We start from the raw sequence: 25597 nt of genomic DNA on the forward strand, positions 1-25597 counted from the left end.
CCACGCCCCTGCCTGCCTCTTGAAGCTGAGTATGTGTAGGCCACGCCCCTGGCCGGCCTCTTGAAGCTTGGTATGTGTAGGCCACACCCCTGGTCGGCCTCTTGAAGCTGGGTATGTGTAGGCCACGACCCTGGCCGGCCTCTCATAGCAGTTGGCTGACTTGAGGCCACACCCCCTGCCTATTCTCATAGCTGTTGAACTTTTACACTTTCATAATCAGACAGTAAAACGGACGGTTGAGCCCTGCAGGACTTTCCAAACCAAGATGGGTGAGTTCTGGTGCTGTGTGCATTTTATTATTATTTACAGAAAAGTTTTCTGTTTTAGAGGAAAGTGAAAAACTGCATTTGATCAAAAGACTGATTGCAAAATTAAGACCTTTCTGAGGAAGTTGTCTCTGTCTGAGGAAAAAGACCTTGTTTGTTGAGTTACTAGATCAAGTTCTGTTCTAATTGGCTTTGGTCCAATGTAAAGATCTTTTCCATTGGCTGATATGTGCTTCCTCTGACAAACAGTCTCAACAACGTTGGTCAGGTGTGGACATTGAAGTTCTCAACCCGATTAGGTTAGAATATAGGGTGTTTTTAGCTCGCAGCATTGGGGTGTTGAGATGTGTTTGACTGCTTGTGTGTGAATAGAATAATGCGTTGGACACAAACATCCAAGGTAGTTTTCTCTGTCAACTGGACTGGGTTTCTTCTCTTGAAGACGTTTCGCCTTCTATCCAGAAGGCTTCTTCAGTTCTGACACAAACATTCCAACAGAGTCCTGAAAAATGCTTCCCAGGATCCCAGGCCCATAAAGGAAAGAGGGGTTACTCACCCACTTTACTGTCCTAGTTTACTGACCCAGTTTTGTTTTTTAAGTGTTGTTATTGAATAGAAACTTTGGAAACTCGTCTAAAGATAAACATTAGCAGTGACTTGGACCATCTCTCCCCTCTGCCGTCACCTCGGACCTCTTTTCTCTCAGCCAGCTGTTCAGGATGTGGACCCGGATACCGAAGTCCTCTGGACGCCATGAAAGGTGAGACCTGCTACATTTTCAGTGCCCCTGATGAGACCATCACATGATGGTTGGACCACCGCCATCTGACAGGATTAAACAAATCCAAGACCTTTGGGTCCAAAGGCTGTAGACTGTGATTTATATGCAACGCTGTCGTGTGGGTGTGACCATGTTATCAGCAGCAAGCATGGCTGTGTGCAAAGCTAAGGAAGATAAGTCACAGATGTTTCTCTTGTAAAGGGCCTCGAGAGGAGATCGTGTACCTGCCCTGCATCTACCGCAACACTAACACTTTAAAACCCGACTATCTTGCCACGGTTGATGTCGACCCCAAATCCTCCACATACTGTCAGGTAGGAGTCCGTTCCTTCAATCCCCTGCTGACTGTGTCAAAGTTCACATTCTTCTCGCATGTAAAGAACTAAAGTTCTCTTTTGGTGTGTCAGGTGATCCACCGGCTGCCGATGCCCAACCTCTGCGATGAGCTCCATCACTCAGGGTGGAATGCCTGCAGCAGCTGCTTTGGTGATGCCTCCAGGAAAAGAAACCGTCTGATTCTCCCATCACTCATTTCTTCCAGGATCTATGTGGTCGACGTGGAAACGAATCCCAGAGCTCCGCAGATCCACAAGGTCTTTGTTTAGGGCCATTCCACCTGCAATAGAGGTTGATTAAAAAGGAAGTTGCAGCAAAGACTTCCTGGAACCTGGAACTGGACATGCTGTAGATGGGTCCAAACGTCTGCTCTGTCATAGAGATTTTTGATCTGTTTGATAAATGAATGCATTTTAAGTCAAACCCAGTCTGGTTTGTTGAGCTTCACCCTCATGTATATGGTCCACAGAATTCTGTTGGTTCTAGTTCCAGTAGTATCTCAAACATCAAGGTTCTGATCCTCATGATATTTAATAGATCTGCTCTGGTCATCTTCAGATAGTGGAACCAGTGGATTTGTTCTGGAAGTGTGGCCTTGCCAACCCTCATACCACCCACTGTTTGGGCAATGGTCAGGTTATGATCAGCTGTTTGGGAGACCCGTCTGGCAACGGCAAAGGTGAGGCAACCCGCTAATGACTGTAAAATGGCCCGAAACTGACTCCAGCGGTCTGCTCCTCAGGGGGCTTTGTCCTGTTGGATGGTCAGACCTTTGATGTGGTTGGTAACTGGGAGCACCCGGGCGAAGCAGCACCATTTGGATACGACTTCTGGTACCAACCCCGACACAATGTGATGATCAGCACCGAGTGGGGCGCCCCCAAAGCTCTGGCAAATGGGTTCGATCCAGCTGATGTGGCAGGAGGTGAGTCCCGAAATGAAAACACGCTCCATTTCTGTGGTTTAGTTTATGTTGAACTCTTGCAGATGAATTTCCACCGTTGCACAAACCGACAGGTGTGTTTATTTCTCAGACTCTGACCTTTACGACCTCTGTAAACCAGCAGCCAGTTTAATGTTTGACAGCTTCACTACTGTTGTGTAAATGTCACACACAGCCGGATGTCACAAAGTCCTTCCAGCCATTTGGTGGCTAACTTGTGGCTACAACGACATCCTGGACGTGGCGACATGTTCAACATGTGTGTAGATGATTTCTCTTGCTATATGTCTCCACCTGGGGTGCCCGGTCAGGGTGGAGTGAGGTTCACCTCCTTTGAAAAAATCCTGACTCACTCACGTGCTGCCTTTTCAGCTCCTCTCGCTCAGCCCCCACTTGGCCCCAGCACCCTCTGGGGGCCGTGCTACCCCCTCCCAACGTATACACCTTCATGTTTGTGAAAGGCTGGTACAGGTGGTAACACCTTACTGACCACAGGACGACGAGCTGCTGACACCTGGGCCCAGACAACAGGCCAACAATCATGTTATGTTGACACACGGACGGTGACTGGTCCTCGCTGTCCCATCAGGTCATTACGGCAGCTGCCTCCATGTCTGGAACTGGGACACCCACAGGAAGCTGCAGACAATCGATCTGGGGAAGGACGGGGGAATTCCACTGGAGGTCCGCTTCCTCCATGATCCCAGTGCCACCGAAGGTTACGTAGGGTGTGCTCTGTCGGGCTCAGTCTTCAGGTTCTACAAAACACTGGTCAGTACCACACAGACCTGACCAGAGAACACACGGCTACAAGTGTCCTGCTCAACCTCTGATCACTGTGTGTGTGTGTGTGTGTGTGTGTGTGTGTGTGTGTGTGTGTAGGAAGGTGACTGGGCTGCTGAGTCTGTGATCAGTATTCCCAGTAAGAAAGTCGAAGGATGGACTCTGCCTGAGATGCCTGGTGAGTCCGTCTGTCTGACTACCCAACTGACTGCTCACCTGTCTGACTACCCAACCGACTGCTCACCTGTCTGACCACCCAACTGACTGCTCGCCTGTCTGACTGGGTACCCGTCTGTACACTTGCAGGTCTGATCACAGACATCCTGATCTCATTGGACGACCGGTTTCTGTACTTCAGTAATTGGCTGCATGGAGACGTCAGACAGTATGACATCACAGACAGGAGGAAGCCACGACTAGTCGGTCAGGTGAATGATTGAGATACACCTGTGGCTGTCTTAGTTTTTGAAAATGGCAACCATGGAGACATTTGAAGATGCTGCTACAACCCACAGCTACCTATTGAACCTGCGTGTGTGTCGGTGTGTCAGTGTCTGTGTGTGTGTACTGAACCATCTTTGTGAAACCTTTTTTAACATGAATTATTCAGAGGCTGAGCCAGTTTGATGCTTTGTAACGCTGTAACCTGACACACCACTGTCTTTCTCAGCTGTTCCTTGGAGGAAGTATTGTGAGTGATGGTCCAGTCAAAGTGCTGCAGGACCGAGAGAAGCAGCCCGACCCACGTATCATTCAGGTAAGACAGAGCAGTGAGGCACAAACGCCGCCTGTTCGCAGCTAGTTCATTACCTAAAGCCCCGCCCCCTCTACCTCTCTTTCTCTCACTCCTTCTCTCCCTCAGGGGAGACGTGTTCCTGGAGGTCCTCAGATGTTACAGTTGAGCCTCGATGGCCTCAGACTTTACGTGACGACTTCGCTGTACAGTGGCTGGGACAAGCAGTTTTACCCTGACATGATCAAGTCAGTACCACTGAAAACACAGTAGTAGTACACCGTAGTAATATGCTGCAGTAGTACACTGTAATAATACTCTATAGTAGTACATCGTATCAGTATGCTGTAGTAGTACACTGTAGTAATATGCTGTAGTAGTACACTTTAGTAGTATACCGTAGTAATATGCTGTAGTAGTACACTGTAACAATACTCTATAGTAGTACGTCGTATCAGTATGCTGCAGTAGTACACTGTGGTCATAGAAGTACTACTACTTCTACTGTAGTGCCACAGTGTCTTGGGCGTGTCTCACTGTCTGTCCGACTGTGTCTGTGCAGAGAGGGCTCGGTGATGATGCAGATTGACGTGGACTCGGTTAACGGCGGTCTCTCGCTCAATGAAAACTTCCTGGTGGACTTTGGTAAAGAACCCGACGGTCCAGTTCTGGCTCACGAAGTCCGTTATCCTGGAGGAGACTGCACATCAGACATTTGGTTGTGAAAATGCACCGAACAGACACAGATCGCTGAGAACCTACAGCGAATAAATGGAACACACTTAATTACTGTTCCGTCAAACTGTCAACAAAGTTACCATTAACTAAAGAATTTTAGCTATTATTTTACATCAAATAACCTTCAGTTAGTTGTATTATTGTTCCAATGTATACACAATTACAGGTAACATTCATAATCAACATGTAGTCCACACTCTTAACCATATTGTTTCTGAAACACTCGTCTGATACAAATATTACAGTAATATGCTATTTAGTAAAATAAATCTAAGATAATCTACAAATACAAGTACAAAAACAACCACTGAAATTGCTGGTTTCCATGGTGAAAGGTAGCTGGAGCAGCTGTCATCATCTGATGTTTTCAATAAAGTTCTATTAAATTTTTTTGTATTTTTAAGCGTTTCATGGCATTATAGTTAAACCTTTGTAAATTTAAGTTGCTAAAACAGTTTTTAAGTTCCCTATTATTAATAGAAAATCCTGTCCACTGATTAAAAATTGTCACAATTATATATTAATATTATAAATATTATAAATATTACACTGACACACTCAGATTGTGGCGGGAGCTGCTTAATTTTTCAAACACATTTTGCTTGACACCACTCAAGGACCACGGGGTCACGGGGCTCAAATTACCACGGAAAGACGGTTGTCCTTTTCTCATAGTCAGTGATCTTTGCTGACAAATCAACCCATGATCACAAAATAGTACACATCTGAACTTAACAGTTTCTTAGCATTCTTTTGTAATCATATGGGGGGAAGGAACGACGGGGCCCACAACAGAAAATAACTAGCATCAGTGAAACTGCACACACACACCCAAATAAAATAAAGGAGGGAAGCCTCTGAATGAGCCAAAACTAGCTCTGCAAACCAGAGGACCGGGGGGGAAGACCAGGAGGAGAGGACCAGCAGAGCAAAGATGAGGGAGAGAGTGGGTTATGAGGAAAAAGTGCTCTTTCCAGTGGAAAAAGTGCTCTTTCCAGCGGAATGGACCCGCTAACGGCACCAACAGACCAGCCTGCTGCTGCGGGGAGAAGACCTTGAAGGCCAGCACACTACAGAGTGACCCCACAGAGCAAGATCACCAGAGCTCACCTGCACTGACTCTGTCAGGTCACTGACCCCACAGGAAGGCACCGGAAAACAAGTCAGAGGCATCATGGACATATACAGTAAACAACTTGACCTCACCTGTGTCGAGTGAGAAAACTCCACTACTAGAATATGTGTGAGCTGTCGTTTGTACATTAACACTCACTTATGCACAACCTCAATGCTGAATACACATATCCTCATATATCCTCAGCGCTCATTTACAAATCCGGTTTATGAGTTTTTATCTGGTACGATGCAAACGCAAACGGGTTGTTCTCCCGTAAATCCACTAGGTGGCGACACTGCGTCGGAAAAGGGCAGAAGGCAGCCAACGAAGAAGAAGGGGCTCCTCTTGTCGTCATGTCCATTACGGTGTCTCTATGGAGGCAACAAACTAACCGAAAACGGAGCTTCTGAACTTTGACTAGGTAAGAAAATCACCTGAAAACACGCCGACTCGTCACCAAACGGGCATGACTGACCCTGAGTTAGTTCAGTTCATAGAATGAAGAGTTAGCAACAGTTGGCCTGATTCTTTTGACTAGTGCTAATGCTAACATTAATCTTTCGAGATTTGGTCTGCTTTAAATTCCTAATTCGTGGCAACAGAGCTGGTTTTACAGGGGCCTTTGTATGTTTTAACGTGTTAACTCTTGATAATGTGCTTCATTACTAAACTAAAGAATAACGGCACGGTAATATGCTAATGTGGGATTTAACGGTAACGTGAGCTTCATTAGTTCGTTAACAGTTTGACTGTCCCTTCATGTAATCCCCTAAACAAAGCTAGGCTCTATATAACACTTTTATGTTTAAATTTCCTTCAATTTCCTTCCTTTCAGAAGTCTGTCATAGTCTCAATATTTTGTATGATGGACTTAAAAACTATTTTGGATAACTCTATAATAGATTAGCAACCGATTTAAATCAGTTTTACAGCCATGGAAATAGTCAAATCCCACATCTCTTTGAAATTATATTGTGGTCTCAGAGAAGACAGACAGACAGTCAGTCAGTCAGTCAGTCAGTCAGTCAGTCAGTCAGTCAGTCAGTCAGACAGACAGACAGTCAGTCCTCTATAACTAAGTAATAGATGTAGCAGACCAACAATCATGGTGCTCCATATTGTTTACTGTAGAATTGGTGTTTGGCTGTAGGTCACATGAGATGTTTCTGTTGCGTCATAAATGTGATGTTATACAGTGATCCCTCGTTTATTGCGGGAGTTGCGTTCAAAAATAACACGCGAAAAGTAGTCATCTTTATTTTTTTTTAAAGCCCAAAATTTGTTTAAAACAATCATTTTAATCTAGTAATACAAGGTTGGAAACATTGTCACTGGCGTATTTCAGTCCCAGCTGTGCCTCTTCGTCCTGACTCCGCTCCGCTGGAGCGTCTGTTTCTACTGAAGGCGCAGGAGTTTGTTATGGGTAGTTGTTGGCGCTCTTTCTTTTTCTGAGCAAGAAGATTTTTATAAACGGATATGCCACCTTCGATTATATTTGAGAACTGCAATGAACGACTCGCAAAAAAAATCCGTGAAGCAGCGAAGCCGTGAAAGATGAAACGCGATATAGCGAGGGATCACTGTATATGAATAGATTCTGAATGGAGACAATCACAGTTATCAAAGAGTGTCCGGCTTGTGCTGCTGCACATCTGCTGCTGCTGCTGCACATCTGCTGCTGCTGCACATCTGCTGCTGCTGCACATCTGCCGCTGCTGCACATCTGCTGCTGCTTCTGTGTAAGGAGCAACAGAAAGTCACTCTTGCTGATCTTTGACTCTTTCTGTTTCCAGTGGAGGTGGGTACCGTGCTATCTACTATGATGGAGGACTCAGAGCTTAGCCCTGCTCCTTCAAACCACAACAGTCCTTGCCCCTCCCCCAGCATTTCCATCTCCTCCACTTCCCCCTCCTTGTCCCTCCCATCCACTCCATCATCCAGCTGCAGCGCCCAGCAGGATGCAACACTCCCTCTGCATCTGATCAGCGAAGGCCTGGCTGAGCGGAGCTCTGTAATCGATGCCGAGGTGGCCCACCGCGCCTGTCAAGAGGTTCTGCAGAAGGTCAGACTGAAGCAGGAGGAAGGCGACGTCACTGTCGTGGAGAATGGTCCTGACACCGAACCCCAAACCACCACTGGTGCCACTGTTAAACCATTAAAACTCGGAGAGGAGGTGGATGCTGAGAGCCAGACTCCCAGTTCTGTGAAGAGTGCCCGACGGCGGCAGAGACAAAACCCCTCCAAGCAATCATGGCTGCTCCGCCTCTTTGAGTCAAAAATGTTTGATGTTTCCATGGCAATCTCGTACCTGCACAAATCAAAGGAGCCCGGCGTCCAGGCCTACATTGGGAACCGGCTCTTCAGCTTCTCTCATGAAGATGTGGACTTTTACCTGCCACAGCTGCTCAACATGTACATTCACATGGATGAGGACGTCGGTGACGCAATCAAGCCATATGTGGTGGGTGTGCCAAAACGTTAGCAAACACGAAGCGTGTGAACCTGTTGTTCATCAGAAAAGATAAGAGAAAACAGCAGTGATCGGTGTTAAAGTCTAACATACGTATGGGATGTGTGCTGCCCCCTTTTCCGTCTGCACTGACTCACGCTTGGATGTTTAAAGTCACCGAGAAGGTTTGACCTAGTGTCAAAGCTGTCACAGGAACTGACCTATGAGTGTTGCTGTGGCAGCCACAGTTGACCTGGAATCATCAGTCGGCCTCCATCAGGTCACACATGCTAAAGAATGATCAGATTTCAAGGTAGTGTTGAGGGAGGAGCGAAAATGGATCGTTGGTGTGTTATTGGATATTTCTGTGGCGTAGCATAGCTACGGTGCAGCTTCAGCTGTATCTCAATAATCCCAGCTGTTCTCAGCTTATATTTTCATATGTGACTGTGGTTTCATCCATGTGTTCCGACTTGTGAGTTCTTTGGATTGTGTTGCAGGTGCACCGCTGCAGACAAAGCATCGCCTTCAGCCTGCAGTGCGCCTGGCTGCTGGGAGCGTACTCCTCTGACATGCACATCTCCACTCAGCGACATTCCCGAGGGACGAAGTTACGAAAACTGATTCTCTCCGATGAGCTAAAACCAGCCGGGTCGCGAGCTCGCCGGGACCCTCTGGCTCTGGCTCTGGCACATTTCTGTCCAGTGACCTCTGAGGCCGGGCCGCTGGGCGCAGAGCACGGACTGTCCCCTTCCAAACGCACACACCAGCGCTCCAAATCAGATGCTACTGTTAGCATCAGCCTAAGCACCAACCTGAAGAGGACAGCTAGTAACCCCAAAGTGGAGAGCAGCCCAGACGAGGTATCTGATCCAGTTTGTAGTGGTTTATAGGCTTGGCCCGGTTGGTCGCATGTGGGTTTTGTGATGATGGTTCAGTCATATTTGTTTTGGTAATGATGCTACGATTCTACTTTATTTATGTCACTAAAGACAGTAACATCAGGTAAAAGAGTCCTGACCTATTAGTTGAGTTGAGGTGGAGAATAATAAAGGAGTTTGTCTCATCTGCTGACAAGTTTGAGCTGCAGCTTCAGCCCTCTTGAGAGCTGTCACCGACTCAGCTGACGGGACCAGGCGTCCTTTTCAGAATAAAGGTCCTCAGAAAGTGTTCCTGGACATGAACAGTGTCCACGGCAGCATCGAGGTCGCGGTGCACAGGAAACCCTCTCACACAGTTCTTCCTCTGGACATCAGAACACCCCACAGCTCACAAGCCTTCAGCTGTCAGAGCTCTTTACAACCAGAGCAGCATCAGAACCGCCACTAAGACAGGAGCAGGAAACACACAGCTGACACACTCTCACACTGCACGTATCCAAACTGAGCCATGAACCAGGACACAAAAACATGAGCAGAGACCGGACACAGCTTTGCCAGGGAGCTTTATTAGCTTTATTAGCTTTATTAGCTTTAGGTCAGCTGAGCAGGCGACGATTCTCAGGAAGGTTGAAGGCTGAAACGTGTCAGCAGGTAAGGACTGCTGTTATGATCCTCCGCCTGGCCGAGAAAAGAAACTCAAGAAATCTTTGAAATGGAATGTGAGTCCTGACCTAATGTGTTGGACCGTCCTGTCAAGGATGATGCCGTGTTTTTGTCTTCAGCTGGTGCCTGCGGGTGCTTCCTCTGAGCCCTCAGGCAGCGTAGTCACCTTTGATGGTTCCTCATTGTGCTGATGTTCCGTATGCCCCCTCAGTCTGATAGAGAACCCTCTGAAGTGTGAGTTCTGGTCCTGTTGGTGTTCTGGGGATGTGGACACCACTCAGTAGCTACTGATCTGTGTGGGTTTTCAGCGGACCTCCGTCTTGAGGGCTCAATCCCTTTCCAGACCAAGTCCATGATCCACAAAAGGTCTCATATGATCCTCGGTGTCCTCCATGAGGAACCTGATGTTTTGTCCAGTTCTGGAGGTGGGGGAATGTAAATGTTGGATGTTGTCAGAGTAGCAGAGGAACTGAAGACCAAGATGTGAGAATATGTTGATAAGTGACATTTCTCTTCTCTAATATATTTGTGTTTTCATTTCGAGGTATCCGGCCTGGTGTAGCACCACTTTTTAGCCCTTTTATCCTCTTTTTTTCCCCTTTTTGAGACGTATATGGTCTCATAAAAGTGCAAACCACAGACGAAGGTTGTTCAGAATCACAGAGGAGGAGCAGCCATGGTTTAGCAGAACTACTGAAGTAATTACAGTAATATGTGTGTTTATTTACACACACACACACACACACACACACACACACACACACACACACACACACACGGGTTAAAAGAGGATATGTAAAATGTATATACATTCAGCTGTTTTTGTTGAATATGTACTTGGCAGCAGTTATTATACTTAGATTATTGTCGTTATTACTATAATTTTGTCGCCGGGGCAACGCCGGGGTTCTGGAAGTGGGAAGTCATGCCTAAGCCCCGCCCCTCAATGATAATGAGCAGAGAGGTGTTTAGCTAAGATGAGTTTATTGTTACAGCTTTTTCAAATGCACCTTTGTTGATGTTCTCTGGAGGTTGTGTTTAAATTGTTTGTCCTGTTGATTTCTGTCTGTGTCATGTGACCTGTTGAACCTTCTCAGGACAGCAGCTCCAGTTTAGACAGTCTGGAGTTTGAGACTGGACCAGTAAGTTCACCTGGCTCATGTTAAACCTCTTCCTTCCAGGGTGCTTTGTGGGAAATGATGAGTGTCTCAGAGGCTTTGGGGTTCTGGTTCTGGTTCTGTGGACCATCACTCCTTGTTCTGATGTTACTGGGTTTCCATTCTGATCTGTGATGACGCCATAGATTGACTGGGTCCATTTGTTATGAGGTTCCACAGAGTTCTGATGTTGTGGGTAATCAAAGCTTCCCACCATTCCCAGTGGACACCTGTAGGTGTCAGAGGTCCTCCACTCATAGTCATCGCCTCCTGCTCGTGAGCAGGAACCTTCAGAACAAATGGACCCGCTGCTGGTGCTGGGAGTCACAGTCAGGGCCTGTTTCAGAGACTGGCGTCCATTTCAGGGAGGGATAGAACTAAAGGCCTCTCAGGCTCCACCAGAAGAAGAAAAGCAGAACTGGTCAGACTTCTCGAGTGCCTATCTCCCCCCTGCAGTGAGCGTGCGCTTCATTTCCTGTGACAGACCGTCTCCTTTGTTGGTTCCGCTTCCTTCCTCTCATTTCTCCCACATTGACGTGTTTTACAGATGTGTTCCTACGTCAAACGATTGGCTGTCTCAGCGACGGCAGCGTCCCACCCCCAGCACGAGGGGCGGTTTGGGCCTTATTTAAGCCGGGATTAGATTTGTCCCCATCAAAGTCTCCGTTTTTCATTAAACAGCTAAAGAAGACGTGAATTCCAGGGACGTTTGTCCCACAGTAACTCTGACTGCTTGAACTGGTCATGTGATGGCACACAGGGACAGGTGGAACTCTCGCTGTAGTTGCCATGGTGAGTCTTATTGTGTCCTCTCTGAAACGGGTCCATGGACGGGTCCGCCGCGTGTCGATCATGTGACTTCAGCCCAGTCACTTCCTGTGAAGGGCTGACACCAAAATGACCAGGCTTTCCTGAACGTATCACTGTTCTTTCATCTCTACATTTTACAATCATCATGTTTGTTATTTCTTATTGTTTCGGCTCTGAAGACGATTGGCCTGGAGTCACATGACCAGTGTTTGGATTAATATCTTTGATCGAAGTCTTGTGTCTGAGACTTCAAGTGACAAATGTCATCACGTTGATGAGCTTAAGGGGGTGGAGCCTCCCATAATGCAGTCATGTGACTCCAGAAAACAAACCCACGTCCTTGTGATCAGGCACGCTTCCTGTTCCAGCCGCCTCTTCCTCACCAGCTGATGAAGCGTTGTCTCTCTGTCTCTGTCTCTGTCTCTGTCTGTGTCTGTGTCCCCCCGTCTCTGTCCCTCCCTCAGCCGGTGCGTCTGGCTCCTCAGAGGGAGTTCATCAAGTCCCTGATGGGAATTGGCAAACGTTTGGCGACTCTTCCCACCAAAGAGCAGAAGACCCAGCGGCTGATCTCGGAGCTGTCGCTGCTCAACCACAAACTGCCGGGTCGAGTGTGGCTGCCGACGGCGGCCTTCGACCACCACGTGGTGCGAGTGCCGCACACGCAGGCCGTGGTGTTGAACTCCAAAGATAAGGCGAGGCGCACACTTCAGCTGTGGCTCTGGGTCCTCGCAGGCATTCCTCTCATGTTCTCGCTCCTCATTTGAAGACACAAACGTAACGCGTGTGTCTCCGCCCCCTCAGGCGCCATACCTGATCTACGTGGAGGTTCTAGAGTGTGAGAACTTTGAGACGTCTAGCGTTCCCATTCGGATCCCAGAGAGCCGCATAAGGAGCACTCGTTCTGTGGAGAACCTACCAGACTGCGGCCTGACGGCAGAGCAGAGGGCCGGCAGCTTCTCCATCGTCCCCAACTACGACAACGACGAAGAGGCGTGGTCGGTGGACGACATCGGAGAGCTGCAGGTGGAGGTGAGCGCATGTGATGGTGTCAGAGGGGTATGGCTGACTGCTTACTCTTGCCTGGCTGTTTCTGTCACTCCCTGCAGCTCCCAGAGATCCACACCAACAGCTGTGACAACATCAGTCAGTTTTCCGTTGACAGCATCACCAGTCTGGAGAACAAAGAACCAGTGTTCATCGCTGCGGGAGACATCAGGTCAGAAACAAGCCTCCATTACCCAGAGTTCCACAGCAGATGGGCTGGTACACACATGATGAAGATGATGATGGAATGAGAGTGTCCAGCGTGATTTTTGTGCGTTAACAGACGCCGTCTCTCAGAACAACTGGCCCAGGCACCGACCACATTTAAGAGAGATCCCGAGGATCCTTCTGCAGTAGCTCTTAAAGAACCTTGGGAGGAGAAGGTTCGGTAGGTGGGGCCTAAAGTTGTGACTGGTTGGTGGGCCTTAAAGTGTGTGTGGCTTTCTGTAGTCTTCTGACCCTCAGTCTAGTCCGGTTCTGAGTTTCTCCTCCTCCTTTCAGGAGGATCAGAGAAGGTTCTCCGTACGGTCACCTTCCCACGTGGAGGCTCCTGTCTGTTATTGTTAAATGTGGGGACGACCTACGACAGGAGCTACTAGCTTTCCAAGTGCTGCGACAGCTCCAGGTATCTCTGGTTTCCATCACATGGCTACGGAGCAGAGTTGTGGTGTCCTCAGCTTGATCCTCTCCTTGTCTGGCCACAGTGGATCTGGGAACAGGAGCGAGTTCCCCTCTGGATCAAACCCTACGAGATCCTGGTGTTGTCATCAGACAGCGGGATGATAGAGCCCGTGGTGAACGCCGTGTCCCTCCATCAGGTGAAGAAACATAGCCAGCTCTCTCTGCTCGACTACTTCCTGCAGGAACACGGCGCTCCGACCACCGAGGCCTTTCTCACTGCTCAGAGGAACTTTGTCCAGAGCTGTGCTGGGTACAGCCTCATCTGCTACCTGCTGCAGGTCAAGGACAGGTGAGGCCGCCATAGCAACTGCTGAAGACCTTTCCCCTTCCTGACTGCTGCTGTCTTCTCAGGCACAATGGAAACATCCTGCTGGACTCTGAGGGCCACATCATCCACATTGACTTTGGCTTCATACTGTCAAGCTCTCCCAAAAACCTGGGTTTTGAGACGTCTGCCTTCAAGCTGACCTCTGAGTTTGTGGACGTGAGTTCCCTTCATGCCTTGTCCATCTTCCTCCTACAGGGCGACCCTTTGGGTGATGGGGGGGCTGTTTTGTTTCCAGCTCTAGGAGTAGGTCCCAAAAAGAGAACGTGTCCTAGGAAAGGAGGGTGTAGCTGTAGCTGAAGAGGAGCTAGCTTGAGGGCTAACCGACCTTCATCAACACCCCAAACCGCTGCCCTCAAAAGGGACGCACCTCTGTGTTATTGTAGTTTGGTTGTGAGAAAAGGTTCTTTTTGAAATAATACATTATTATACATTATAATTTGAATTGTTGGAGTTTGCCCGTTAATAAAAAATTGAATCTTCAGCTGTACATTTATGGCTGTTTTATATGAAGTATATTATTAATGGTAAAATGTGGAGGCCGCCACTTTAATATGGATCAATGGTGCGTGCTGCGCTCATACTTTTGAGCCATGAATCAGTTGATCATATGTATTTGTACGATTATGTTTCATATTAAACTCGGTAGCGTTTGGTGTAGTAGGTCAGAAGGTTAAAGGTCTTGTGTGTCTCAGGTGATGGGTGGTCCAGAAGGGGACATGTTCAACTACTACAAGATGCTGATGCTTCAGGGCCTCATTGCAGCCAGGAAACACATGGACAGAGTCCTGCACATCGTGGAGGTCATGCAACAAGGTTCGTGCGCTTACATGCGCCCACGCCTGCACGCCACACACAGCCAGGGTGTACTGACTCCGCCCTTTTTCCAGGGTCCCAGCTGCCGTGTTTCCACGGGTCGAGCACCATGCGGGGTTTGAAGGAACGTTTCCACATGAGTCTGACAGAGGAGCAGCTCCAGCTGCTGATCGATCAGCTGGTCGAGGGCTCGATGAGGTCGCTGACGACCAAACTCTACGACGGCTTCCAGTACCTGACAAATGGAATCATGTGACCACAGCTGTGCTTGTGTGTGCGTGTGTATGTGTGTGTACAGATTTAATCATGTGACTGCAGAGACACTAAACCTCACTTGAGCTTTTCAGTCTTGTTTCTTCTCAAATTTACTTTAATTTAATTTTTTCCCCACCTTGGGGTCCTTGTCACTGATTGGTGGCTGGACCAATCAGAATGAGTTGATGTTATTGTCAAATGTGAAGCTTTTCCCGGCGTACCACGCCGCTGTTATTCCATGTTTGAACTGAGTGGCGACCCATTGTCCCATTAAACGGACACCGTAAAGACGTGTGTGTGAAAGATTTGTGATTTCAGTTTTAGGCTCCGCTGCTGATTGGTACGGTTCTGGAGTTGTAAATGCTTTAAAACTCCTGGATTCATCTCCTGGATGAACAGAAACCTTGAGCTTCCTGTCAGATTCCTGATGCTCACCTCATGACTGAAAACCTGACTGGTTGTGAAGGACAGCCTGGTACCCAAATGGCTGAAGATATTTTTCTACGGGAGCTCTGGTGAAGGTCTGGAACTGATGACCAGATCTTGGTGTTTGGAAATAAAAATATCACTGGAGGTTCCTGTTGTTGTATTAAGTCCCACTTGACAAAGTTCTCCTGTTTTAATCTGCATGTGAACGCGTGGATGTTTTCAGGTTTGTGCTTGTTCTTCTCATCATCTCAATGCTGTCACCTCTGTCCTCTCCTGGTCTTTGTCCTCCACCACTTCACCCTTTGGCAGCCACTCATAAGGTAAAGGGGTTGTTGGTTCTGATCTGAGGACCGTTGTGTGGATCTTTGGCTGTGGGTCCCACATCGTTGCAACGTTGCCTGTTCACCAGCCTCTTCAGTCGAACCCTCTGGAGAAGCTGCTGGTGAGTGAACAAGGTTTCCTGATGACGCAAAGTTGCACTTTTATCTTGAGCAATCGGCTTACGTTTGGAGAGACGGTTAATGAGTGAATCAGGAGAACCTTTGGACTCGCCAGACCGCTCCCCGATCCCTCCATGGGTTGAGGCCGGGACTGTGTCACCCACAAGCAGCTCATCACATAAAAATGCCCATCATGCCTCTGGGCAACTGAATTAGCTTAACTTCATGTGTTGGGAGTTCCTAGAAACAGAGAAGGCTGGAGGGTTATGTTCATTTGCGCCTGGACAGTGCCCAGGAGACGAGAGAGACTCCATTACCCAGAATTCCACAGGCACAAGGAGGTGGAGCTTCACCTGCCAACACCTGCAGGGAGTTAAGACGCTGCAGGAAGAGAAGACAGGCAGAACACAGAGTGGAGGGAAACATGTCAAATTTGGCAGAATCGCTCTGAACTGTGGACCTGAACCCACTTTATTTGGAGAAAACTGATCCAGGTTCTGGTCTCCCGAGACCTGAACTCACCTGAGGCCAACTGAAGATTCCTCAACTTTTCCCACAAACAGGAAGTAGGAGCTGAGACAAGCCATGGTGAGTCCTGTGGGTCTGTCACCTCCTTGTGTGTTCTGCTGCGCCTGCTAACCGCTCCAGGGTTGGTTTTGGTAGTTTGGTCCTTATTTGTTTTCTTGATTCTTGTACTTTTGGGTGGAGATTGTGTACCTGCATCTGGAACACAGAACACAACCAAACTCAGCCAATTCTCACCTGAAATAACATTTAACGTCATTAAAAACATTCAGCACAACCGTCTTTAATTACACACGGAAGAAAAAGGACTTTTCTGCAGTCTCCATGGTAACCGCATCAAGTGGCGCCGCTGCTCATGAGTGATGGCAGCAGTAAGTCATCAGGAACAAATATTCATGCTGAGCAGCAGGAGGGTTGATGCTGTTTTCACTTGTACTGGAGAAGCTTCTCATACTCCACAGTTCTGTCTTTCTGTCCACACGAGGACACAGATGTCCCCTGTGTTCCATTTCTGACATGTCTCCATATATGGAGACGGAGCACACACAGACACACACTGCGGGGCTGTTGAGGCACATGTTGAGACACCTCTGTGGTCTGGCATGATCAAACTTGATGGAAAGAATTCTGGGAATCCAGGAGCATGTGAGTAACCTGTGAAGGCCCAATCCAGCCCGGTGGGGACGGCCTGCAGCTCCCACCTGAACTGGTCCCTCACCGACCTCATTCAGAGACCTTTAGCAGGACATAGACTCGACCACAAGCAGCCGGTGCCCTTGAATGGTAAATTAATAAAGAACAACAAAGTACAACATTCAATATCAGCAATCTAGGAGTCTCTTCGGCGTTATGTCGTGCTCCTTCTCCTGGGTAACGGCATTTAGGGCTGGAGCTGGTTGAGCTGTTGGGGAGGTTAGCGATGGTAGATGTCAAAGTTGATGATTATAATGATCCATTACAAATGTTACAAGTTCTAAGCGTCTTTGTGTTGTGCCCCCACAGGGAAGTAAAGAATATTACCACTGGCAAGCTCAGAATGTGAAGGTGAGTGGGGTGGACGACATGGTGCTGCTGTCCAAGATCACGGAAGATGCTATCACAGAAAACCTGAAGAAGCGGTACATGGACGACTACATCTTTGTATCCTTACACAAAGTAGAGCTAAAATCTCAGTCCAGTTATTGATCCGTATGTGCCAACAGGCTGTTAGCTATGTTAGCAAACTAACTCTGCTAGCTGGCGATCATCATTATCCTTCATGCTAGCAGATGAACACATCTGAAGTTTCAGTGGTTTGATCAGATTCCCAGGGCAACAGGGTCCCCGTACCGGTGGTCTTGGTTAAGGGCCTGATTCATGTCTGTGCTTTGGACCCTTGACCCAGTTCTTCCTTCCAGACCTACATCGGCCCAGTTCTGATTTCTGTCAATCCATTTAAACAACTTCCATATTTCACCGACAGAGAAGTGGAGCTTTACCAGGGCGCGGTGAGACTATACCTTCATCCAACGTCCATCCATCCATCCATCCAACAACCAACGAAACAATGCATTTAATTTATTTTATTTTATTCGCCCTTGCTTGCTGTGCTAACTAGGTTGTTTCCCCTTGTCGGAAAGTTAACATGTTGATGCAGTTATGGCTGGAGTCCTCAGCAGAGATGAGGACTCCAGCTCTCTCACCTTTCCTAACATCACAGTTATGCTCCACAAATTCAATTCAATTCAATCTTTATTTATATGGCACTTTTCATACCCTGGGTAGCACAAAGTGCCTCACAAAGGATAAAAACAACAAAGAGAAACAGGAAAATCAAGAAACAAGAGAATCAAGAAGAAGGACAAGAAAAACCCTGACCCTCCCACCCCCACATATATGCATACATGAGATATATAAGCACACACACTCATATACACACTCACACTCACACACAACTGAAAAACTAAAAAACTGAGGGAGTAAAAATACAGTAAAAATACCAAGTAAAATAAGGAATGTCCTGCTGTTGTCTCCTGATTGTTCTGACCATCCTCCTCCAGGCCCAGTATGAGAACCCCCCTCACATCTATGCTTTGGCTGACAACATGTACCGGAACATGATGATTGACAGTGAGAACCAGTGTGTCATCATCAGGTGGGCGGGACTTGGTGGAGGATTTCTGTCTGTTATTAACACAATAATAGTTTATATACAGATAGAACGTGCACGTGTAACTGGGCTCTGTCCTCTCAGTGGGGAGAGTGGTGCTGGAAAAACTGTTGCTGCCAAGTACATCATGAGCTACGTCTCGAAGGTGTCGGGAGGAGGAGACAGAGTTCAGGTAGGTGCTGAGTGACACGAGCCACACACGCACGCACGCACGCACGCACGCACGCACACACACACACACACACACACACACACACACACACACACACACACACACACCACACACACACACACACACACACACACACACACTTCTGAGTCCAGGTCATAGCTGCTGTCACTGTACTGCTGAAACACTCTGTGTGTGTGTGTGTGCGCGTGTGTGTGTGTGTGTGTGTGTGTGTGCGTGTGTGTGTGTGCGTGTGTAGCATGTCAAAGACATCATTCTCCAGTCCAACCCTCTGCTTGAGGCCTTTGGGAATGCAAAGACGGTCCGAAACAACAACTCCAGCAGATTTGTGAGTCCGCCTGCTTTCTGGCTGTGTGACCATGGTCCACTGGTAACCTGTGGACATTGTCTACCTGTGTGTGTGTGTGTGTGTGTGCTCCCCACAGGGGAAGTACTTTGAGATCCAGTTCAGTCGAGGAGGAGCTCCTGATGGAGGCAAGATCTCCAACTTCCTGCTGGAGAAAAGTCGTGTTGTGTCCCAGAACACCGGTGAGAGAAACTTCCACATCTACTACCAGGTACTGCAACACAACGTGGTTCCACCATCTCAGAGTAGGACGACACTGGTCTGGTTCTCCTGAAGGAACATTCTCTGCTGTCACTGAGATCAACTGTAGATGTTGGGAGTTGTTCAGGGATTTCCTTTGTTTGACCTCTGACCTTGGGCCTCAGCTGTTGTCGGGGTCCAGTGGGGAGCAGAGACAGAACCTTGGCATCACGACCCCGGACTACTACTTCTACCTGAACCAATCAGGAAGCTACACCGTGGAGGACGTAGACGATAAGAAGGAGTTCTGTGACACCATGGTATTCCCCCCTCTTAGTTAGATGCTCATATATGCTCATGAGAATAAAGGGGGCTGCCGTCTTTATTCGGGTCACTTCCTGTCTGCCAGGAGGCCATGTCTGTGGTGGGTCTGACGGCCGACGAGCAGGACTCGGTTCTCCAGCTGGTTGCGGGAATTCTTCATCTGGGAAACATCAGCTTCAGGGAGGAGAACAACTACGCCGTGGTGGAGAGCCAAGACTGTGAGTGACGGCAGCAGCTCGGGGTCGGGGTCGGGATCTGCTGACTCGGCATTACCTGCCATGGCTGACAGGAGCGCTCTGTTTCCAGTTCTGGCATTCCCGTCCTTCCTGTTGGGAATCTCTCAGGACGGCCTCTGCTGCAAGCTGACCAGCAGGATCATGGACAGTAAGTGGGGCGGGAAGACGGAGTCCATCTCGGTGACCCTGAACACGGAGCAGGCGTGTTTCACCAGAGACGCCCTGTCCAAGGCGCTGTACACCCGCCTGTTTGACTACCTGGTGGACGTAAGTTCGCTCTTGGCATTGAGAACCTTTGAACTTCAGACGCCAGAGTTCCGTGATTGTGTGTCCATCAGAGCGTGAATAAAGCCATGCAGAAGCAGCAGGAGGAGCTCAACATCGGCGTTCTGGACATTTACGGCTTCGAGATTTTTCAGGTGAGATCAATCATGTGATTAAAATCTGATTCCAACGATAACATGGTGGCAGAAAAGGAGCATCAGAGAGACCACTGGACAGATGTTTCTCATCTGAGACACGGCTCCAGGTCTGAGACGGGGACAGACCCGAGTTCCTCTGGGTTCTGACCGGCAGCGGTGCAACAGACGGACCCCAGGTTCTGCAGGAACCCTACTGGACCACCTGAATGAAGAACCGACACGGGCCCATGTTTTTAAACGTCGCAGCATGTAGATGATGTCGATGATTCAGCGGGATGGAACTTGTCTCCTACAGAAAAACGGATTCGAGCAGTTCTGCATCAACTTTGTCAACGAGAAGCTGCAGCAGATCTTCATCGAGCTGACGCTGAAGGCCGAACAGGTGAGCTCCCTCTGACCGCTGCCACGTCCTGTCCTTGGACACACATTCCAGGACACATCCAGGACACATCTGCTGCATCTGCAGGAGGAGTATGTCCAGGAAGGGATCAAATGGACCCCTATCGATTACTTCAACAACAAGGTGGTCTGTGACCTCATCGAGTCCAAACTGGTGAGGTTTGTGGGCACTATGATTGTGGGGGACGGTGGGAGCTGAGCTGAGCTGAACGTCGGGTCCTTACCCAGAATCCTCCTGGGGTGATGAGCATCCTGGATGACGTGTGCGCCACCATGCACGCTAAAGGGGAGGGGGCGGACCAGACGCTGCTGCAGAAGCTTCAGGGGCAAGTTGGATCACATGAACACTTCAGCAGCTGGAACAGAGGATTCATCATCCATCACTACGCTGGGAAGGTGCACCTGTCTGCCTGCTCACCTGTCTGCCTGCTCACCTGTCTGCCTGCCCATCTGTGTCCACCTGCTCACCTGTGTCTGCCTGCTCACCTGTCTGTCTGCCTGCTCACCTGTCTGTCCGCCTGCTCACCTGTCTGTCCTTGTGTCCAGGTATCATATGATGTTTATGGATTCTGTGAGAGGAACAGAGATGTCTTGTTTAATGACATCATCGAGTTGATGCAGAGCAGTGAGTTGTAAGTGTGTGTGTGTGTGTGTGTGTGTGTGAGAGAGAGAGTGTGTGTGTGTGAGTGTGTGTGTGTGAGACTCCTGGAGGTGATATCACTGATGTCTGCTGTGTTTGTGGTCAGTCAGTTTATCAGAGCGTTGTTTCCTGAGAATCTGGAGGCAGAGAAGAGAGGGCGTCCAAGCACTGCCAGCTCTAAAATCAAGGTGAGAGAGGTTGTTGTCAGTAGTGGCGCCCCCTCCTGGACAGATGGGTGCTGCCTGGCAGAGACGTCACGGGGACGCTCTTGGTTGTAAAATGTTCTGCAGCCTCATGCGAGCGAGGTCTGTAAAAACATTCCTTCATGCCTGGAATGGTTCCAGAAGGACGGTTAAAGACCTCTTTTGGGAAATTGATGCTGTTTTATTTATTCTTATTGACGATTGATCAGAATGTGATTCAACAGATATGATCAGTTGCTCTCCTTCCTCTTCCAGAAACAAGCCAACAGTCTGGTCATGACTCTAATGAAGTGCACGCCTCACTACATCCGCTGCATCAAACCCAACGAGACCAAACGTCCCCGGGACTGGGAGGAGAATCGGGTTAAACACCAGGTGGAGTATTTGGGCCTTCGGGAGAACATCAGAGTCCGCCGCGCAGGATACGCCTATCGGCGGGTTCTCAATAAGTTCCTTCACAGGTCAGGGTTCAGAGAGGCTCATATTCTGAGAGACGAGTGTGACATAGGCTCACAGAAATGCATCCATCCCAGGTACGCCATTCTGACCAAGGAGTCTTGGCCTTACTGGAGGGGGGAGGAGCGCCAGGGAGTCCTGCACCTCCTCAACTCTGTCAACATGGACCAGGACCAGTTCCAGCTGGGCAAGACCAAAGTCTTTATCAAAGCTCCAGAGTCGGTAGAAAAACCTCAGACCAAGACGTCCTAAGCATATCCTGTCAAACCCTGACTCTCCCGACTAGATCCCAGAATTCCTCTGAAATGGTGTTTTTTTTGTCTGTGTAGTTGTTCTTGTTGGAGGAAATGAGGGAGAGGAAGTTTAACGGCTATGCTCGGGTCATCCAGAAGGCATGGCGTAAACACGTCGCTGTTCGCAAGTATGTGAAGATGAGGGAGGAAGGTGAGATGCCGCCCCCATGTGGCCGACTCCTGCGCTGCTCCATCTCCTCACTTATGCCATCTTCTCCTTCCAGCATCGGACATCCTGCTGAACAAAAAGGAACGTCGGAAAAACAGCATCAACAGGAACTTTGTGGGCGACTACATCGGGACGGACGGTCGTCCGGAGATTCGCCGCTTCGTCGGCCGCCGAGAACGGATCGACTTTGCTGACGTGGTGGTGAAGTTTGACCGGAGGTTCAAGGTAAAAACGAAAAACTTTTAGATGTAAATGAGGTATTTTAGTTGCCAATCAGAACACAAACACATTTCCTGTCTCTGTCTCACAGACTGTGAAGCGAGATCTCATCCTCACCTCCAAGTTCTTGTACGTGATTGGGCGAGAGAAGGTGAAGCAGGGACCAGACAAAGGACAGATCCAGGAGGTTCTGAAGAGAAAGATTGAGCTCAACAGGATCCAGTCGGTTTCACTGAGGTACCAGTTCATTAGAATAGTCTAGATATTGGACAGGAACCACGTTTGAACCACAGTCTTTACTCCAAAGGCTTTTTCTAACAGTCAGAACAGAGTCTGAAACTAGAAATACTACTCAAGACTGAAACCAGAACCTCGGCTACAGCAGGACTGTCTCAACTCCTGTCTCTCTCAGCACACTGCAGGATGACATCTTTATCATCCATGAAGAAGAGTATGACAGCGTTCTTCAGAGCATCTTCAAAACCGAGTTCCTGAGTCTGCTGGTCAAACGTTATCAGGAGAAAACCCAGAAGAAGCTGCCTCTGAAATTCAACAACCTGTCAGTAGAACCAGTCTGATTTAAAACATTCGGATGTGCTGAGAGGACACGGGTTCCACATGTTCTGTCTGTCCTCTAGTCTGGAATTCAAGGTGAAGAAGGGGGGCTGGGGTCCATTCAGTTCTTCAGGGTCCAGACAGATTCAGTTCCAGTTGGGTCAGGGCGACGAGGCCATCCTGAAGCCCGCTGGGAAGGTCCTGCAGGTCTCCATTGGACCGGGTCTACCAAAAAGCTCCAGTAAGGTCTAGCTGACGTCACACTTGATTCACGAGTGTCACACCCCCACCTCACTGTGTTTGCTTTGTAGGACCAACAAGGAAGGATAACCGAAAGAGTCGCTACATTAGCCATGCGCCCACCAGCCAGTTTAACTCAGGTACCTGAACAGAACCCCTCCAGGTACCAGAATCCTGCAGTCAGTGCGAGTCTGACTCCTGCTTTTGTCTTTCAGCTGCTGACTCCCGGCAGAACACTGCCCCCCACAGGGCATCGGCGTCATCGCGTGGCTCCCTGCTGAGACAGCAGTCCAGTATGGAACAGCCGAGCCTTCCCCGCCTCCAGAGTCAGAACCGATGGGAGAACAGGCTGCCCCACAGCCACGACATGGGCTTCATGGAGGTCCCTGACCAAGGTGCTGCAGGGTGAGGCTGAGAGTCACGACCAGTCAGGCCAGATAGGAGAACCATGAGGAGCAAATGCTGATCTATCAACAGCAGGAAGCAACATTTCAGAGTTCTCATCTTTTTCCACCTCAGTTTGTTGAAATTTTTAAAAGGTTCTGTCCATGGCAGGCTGCAGCGCCGGCGGTCCAAAGAGGTAAAGCCACTTCCTGGAGTGGGCCGCCCTAAACCTGCTCCCAAACCAAAGCCCCGCGTCCCGCAGTGTCGCGCTCTGTACGCCTACGATGCCCAGGACACCGATGAGCTCAGCTTTAATGCCGATGATGTCATTGAGATACACTCCGAAGGTACCGGTACTGCAAATACTGCTCTCATGACCCGATCTGCAGTTCTCCTCCTCGAGCTGCAGCTTCGTTCTACAGGTTCCGCTCAATTGGCTCCACAGCTGGGAGGAAGCAGCAGAAATCAGTCAGTTGTTGGTCTGCTTTTAGGATTGTTGAGGACAGATGAGGGATGAACAGATGTTTTTCTTCACATTGTTAAAGAAATAAAGTGCCCCAAAAATAAAAATCCCAAGGTGTTTTACAGAAACCTTAAGTCCAGGTCCTGAGCAGTCCTGAACTGGCTGATATGGGGCTGATATGGGGGACCTTCCTGGTGAGGGACTGATGGAGAAAGGAGGAGGAGAAGGGTAGAGAGAAAATAACAGACTGTGACTGTAGCTAAAGAAGCAGTGACTCTAGCAGAGGAAGGTTTTCACCTTTATCTTAAAGTATAGAGGGAGTCATCCTCCCATAACTGAACAGGGACCTGCTGGCCCAGCATGGGGCCTAATAGCTCAAGGTCCAGCCCCCCAGTCTACTGGCAAAGGTTCAGGAACCAGCAGTAAACCGACACTCTGGGAGAAGTGACATCTCTCTGATGGGTTTGTGGACACCCAGCTGGAACACACTCATGATGTCATTGATAGTTGTGTTTGACCAGATTCACCTGTGAAACTAAACTAATAAACTCCTTCCATCTCTCATCCAGACTCACTCATCCTCTTTGTATTTTCTGCAGATCCGTCCGGTTGGTGGTTCGGTCGGTTGCGGGGAAGAGAAGGGATGTTTCCTGGAAACTATGTGGAGAAGATGTAATACCCACACACAAGTCCTGCAGAGGGTGCCAAGTCCACCAGAGCATCCAACACAGCAGCTGATGGGGATGTTAGGGTTTATCTGTAACAGCCACGTGTGTTGAAGTCAGAGTGGGTCAGGTGACAGAGGTCCTCCAATCAGACATGGGTTTGATAAGCAGTTCAACTGTGTTGCTGTGTCACTGTGGAACAAGAATCCAGTCATGAAATACCACCCAGAAGTTTCACTACTATTATGTTGGAATGAAGAAATTCACTTCAATTCACTGCTGTAGGTCAAAGCTCTGGAATATAAAATAAAGTAGCTGAAACTCTTGTTATACTTGAAATAATTGAATATTCTACAGGAGATATTAGACTGCTGAGTTACTAAATATCATGTTAGCTCTGACCATCATCCACCTGACCCTGAGACTGACAAACAGGCTGTGCCTTTCCTCACTAGTTATGAATCCAAATTACTCTTTTTATGGTCTTTAAGAAAACGACATGTAATAAACTGGAGAATGTGGTAACCCAGAACATCGTTATTCGTGAAAACAAAAGAGCTGAAATAATAAGACCCCATTACCCAGAGTTCCATTGGTAAACTGTTTTCCGGTTCTTCAGACGTCGGATTTAAAAAGAATAACCTGAAAAATATATATTTATACTTAAAGTATGTTAATGCCTCCAGTGGGGAAAAACAAACTATTTAAATGCTAACCCTTGGATCCGAGCCTCGGATGTCAAAATATTAAGTTAATTATGTGAAAACAAAATGTCATTTTAACAAGGGATGCAATGAACCCAAAGGATTAATTTGCTTCACGGAGACTCAGGAGAAGAACATTAAAGGAAACACATTTGAACCTTTAGTATTATGTCGAGTTGGTTCCTCGA

General features: G+C 48.4%; 3 protein-coding genes and 1 long non-coding RNA gene across 6 annotated transcripts; 3 read left to right on the forward strand and 1 right to left on the reverse strand.

The window, feature by feature from the left end:
• The first annotated feature begins 115 nt into the window (after window positions 1–115).
• selenbp1 (selenium binding protein 1) lies at window positions 116–4970 on the forward strand. Its single transcript, XM_057044325.1, has 12 exons — window positions 116–269; window positions 973–1026; window positions 1249–1361; window positions 1455–1640; window positions 1942–2062; window positions 2126–2308; window positions 2916–3097; window positions 3209–3287; window positions 3416–3537; window positions 3780–3866; window positions 3972–4090; window positions 4405–4970. Exons 1-12 carry the CDS (start codon window positions 266–268, stop codon window positions 4565–4567), a joined length of 1413 nt encoding a protein of 470 aa, XP_056900305.1. The 5' UTR covers window positions 116–265; the 3' UTR covers window positions 4568–4970.
• Window positions 4971–5991: 1021 nt separating this feature from the next.
• Window positions 5992–15068, forward strand: pi4kb (phosphatidylinositol 4-kinase, catalytic, beta). Of its 3 annotated transcripts, none has more exons than XM_057046522.1 (13): window positions 5992–6118; window positions 7491–8158; window positions 8647–9009; window positions 10788–10832; window positions 12122–12349; window positions 12459–12686; window positions 12764–12873; window positions 12985–13089; window positions 13203–13326; window positions 13406–13671; window positions 13734–13866; window positions 14403–14523; window positions 14598–15068. In XM_057046522.1, the coding sequence occupies exons 2-13, from the start codon at window positions 7517–7519 to the stop codon at window positions 14777–14779; spliced, it is 2547 nt and encodes an 848-aa protein (XP_056902502.1). In that variant the 5' UTR covers window positions 5992–6118; window positions 7491–7516; the 3' UTR covers window positions 14780–15068. The 3 variants fall into 3 exon arrangements, with proteins under 3 accessions (XP_056902502.1, XP_056902503.1, XP_056902504.1); XM_057046523.1 differs by having other exon boundaries at window positions 12459–12680; XM_057046524.1 differs by lacking the exon at window positions 10788–10832.
• On the reverse strand, window positions 13947–14467 carry LOC130533262 (uncharacterized). The gene is made up of 3 exons (XR_008952520.1): window positions 14330–14467; window positions 14140–14290; window positions 13947–14077 (listed from the first exon to the last, which is right to left on the reverse strand). It is a non-coding gene; the product is annotated as an uncharacterized LOC130533262 (long non-coding RNA).
• A 277-nt stretch (window positions 15069–15345) lies between the features above and the next one.
• Window positions 15346–25237, forward strand: myo1eb (myosin IEb). The gene is made up of 27 exons (XM_057046521.1): window positions 15346–16235; window positions 17175–17312; window positions 17570–17659; window positions 18212–18306; window positions 18406–18493; window positions 18750–18839; window positions 18937–19068; window positions 19223–19357; window positions 19447–19579; window positions 19668–19864; window positions 19936–20016; window positions 20315–20401; window positions 20486–20572; window positions 20647–20814; window positions 20965–21050; window positions 21165–21246; window positions 21517–21722; window positions 21795–21939; window positions 22047–22161; window positions 22235–22404; window positions 22490–22635; window positions 22811–22957; window positions 23037–23194; window positions 23265–23333; window positions 23409–23598; window positions 23749–23924; window positions 24640–25237. The coding sequence occupies exons 1-27, from the start codon at window positions 16233–16235 to the stop codon at window positions 24714–24716; spliced, it is 3291 nt and encodes a 1096-aa protein (XP_056902501.1). The 5' UTR covers window positions 15346–16232; the 3' UTR covers window positions 24717–25237.
• The last annotated feature ends 360 nt before the right edge of the window (window positions 25238–25597 follow it).

Source organism: Takifugu flavidus, chromosome 10 (assembly GCF_003711565.1).
Source record: "Takifugu flavidus isolate HTHZ2018 chromosome 10, ASM371156v2, whole genome shotgun sequence".
Lineage (NCBI taxonomy): Eukaryota > Metazoa > Chordata > Actinopteri > Tetraodontiformes > Tetraodontidae > Takifugu > Takifugu flavidus.

Bases quoted from the DNA above. Each gene is read 5' to 3' on its own strand.
- selenbp1 (XM_057044325.1), top strand. The intron at 1,027-1,248 runs GTGAGACCTGCT...TCTCTTGTAAAG, and splicing joins TCCTCTGGACGCCATGAAAG to GGCCTCGAGAGGAGATCGTG. The intron at 1,641-1,941 runs GTCTTTGTTTAG...GGTCATCTTCAG, and splicing joins GAGCTCCGCAGATCCACAAG to ATAGTGGAACCAGTGGATTT.
- pi4kb (XM_057046522.1), top strand. From the start codon at position 7,517: ATGATGGAGGACTCAGAGCTTAGCCCTGCTCCTTCAAACCACAACAGT. The intron at 10,833-12,121 runs GTAAGTTCACCT...TCCCTCCCTCAG, and splicing joins TGGAGTTTGAGACTGGACCA to CCGGTGCGTCTGGCTCCTCA. The intron at 13,327-13,405 runs GTATCTCTGGTT...GTCTGGCCACAG, and splicing joins AAGTGCTGCGACAGCTCCAG to TGGATCTGGGAACAGGAGCG.
- myo1eb (XM_057046521.1), top strand. The intron at 20,573-20,646 runs GTGAGGTTTGTG...GTCCTTACCCAG, and splicing joins ACCTCATCGAGTCCAAACTG to AATCCTCCTGGGGTGATGAG. The intron at 23,925-24,639 runs GTACCGGTACTG...TATTTTCTGCAG, and splicing joins CATTGAGATACACTCCGAAG to ATCCGTCCGGTTGGTGGTTC.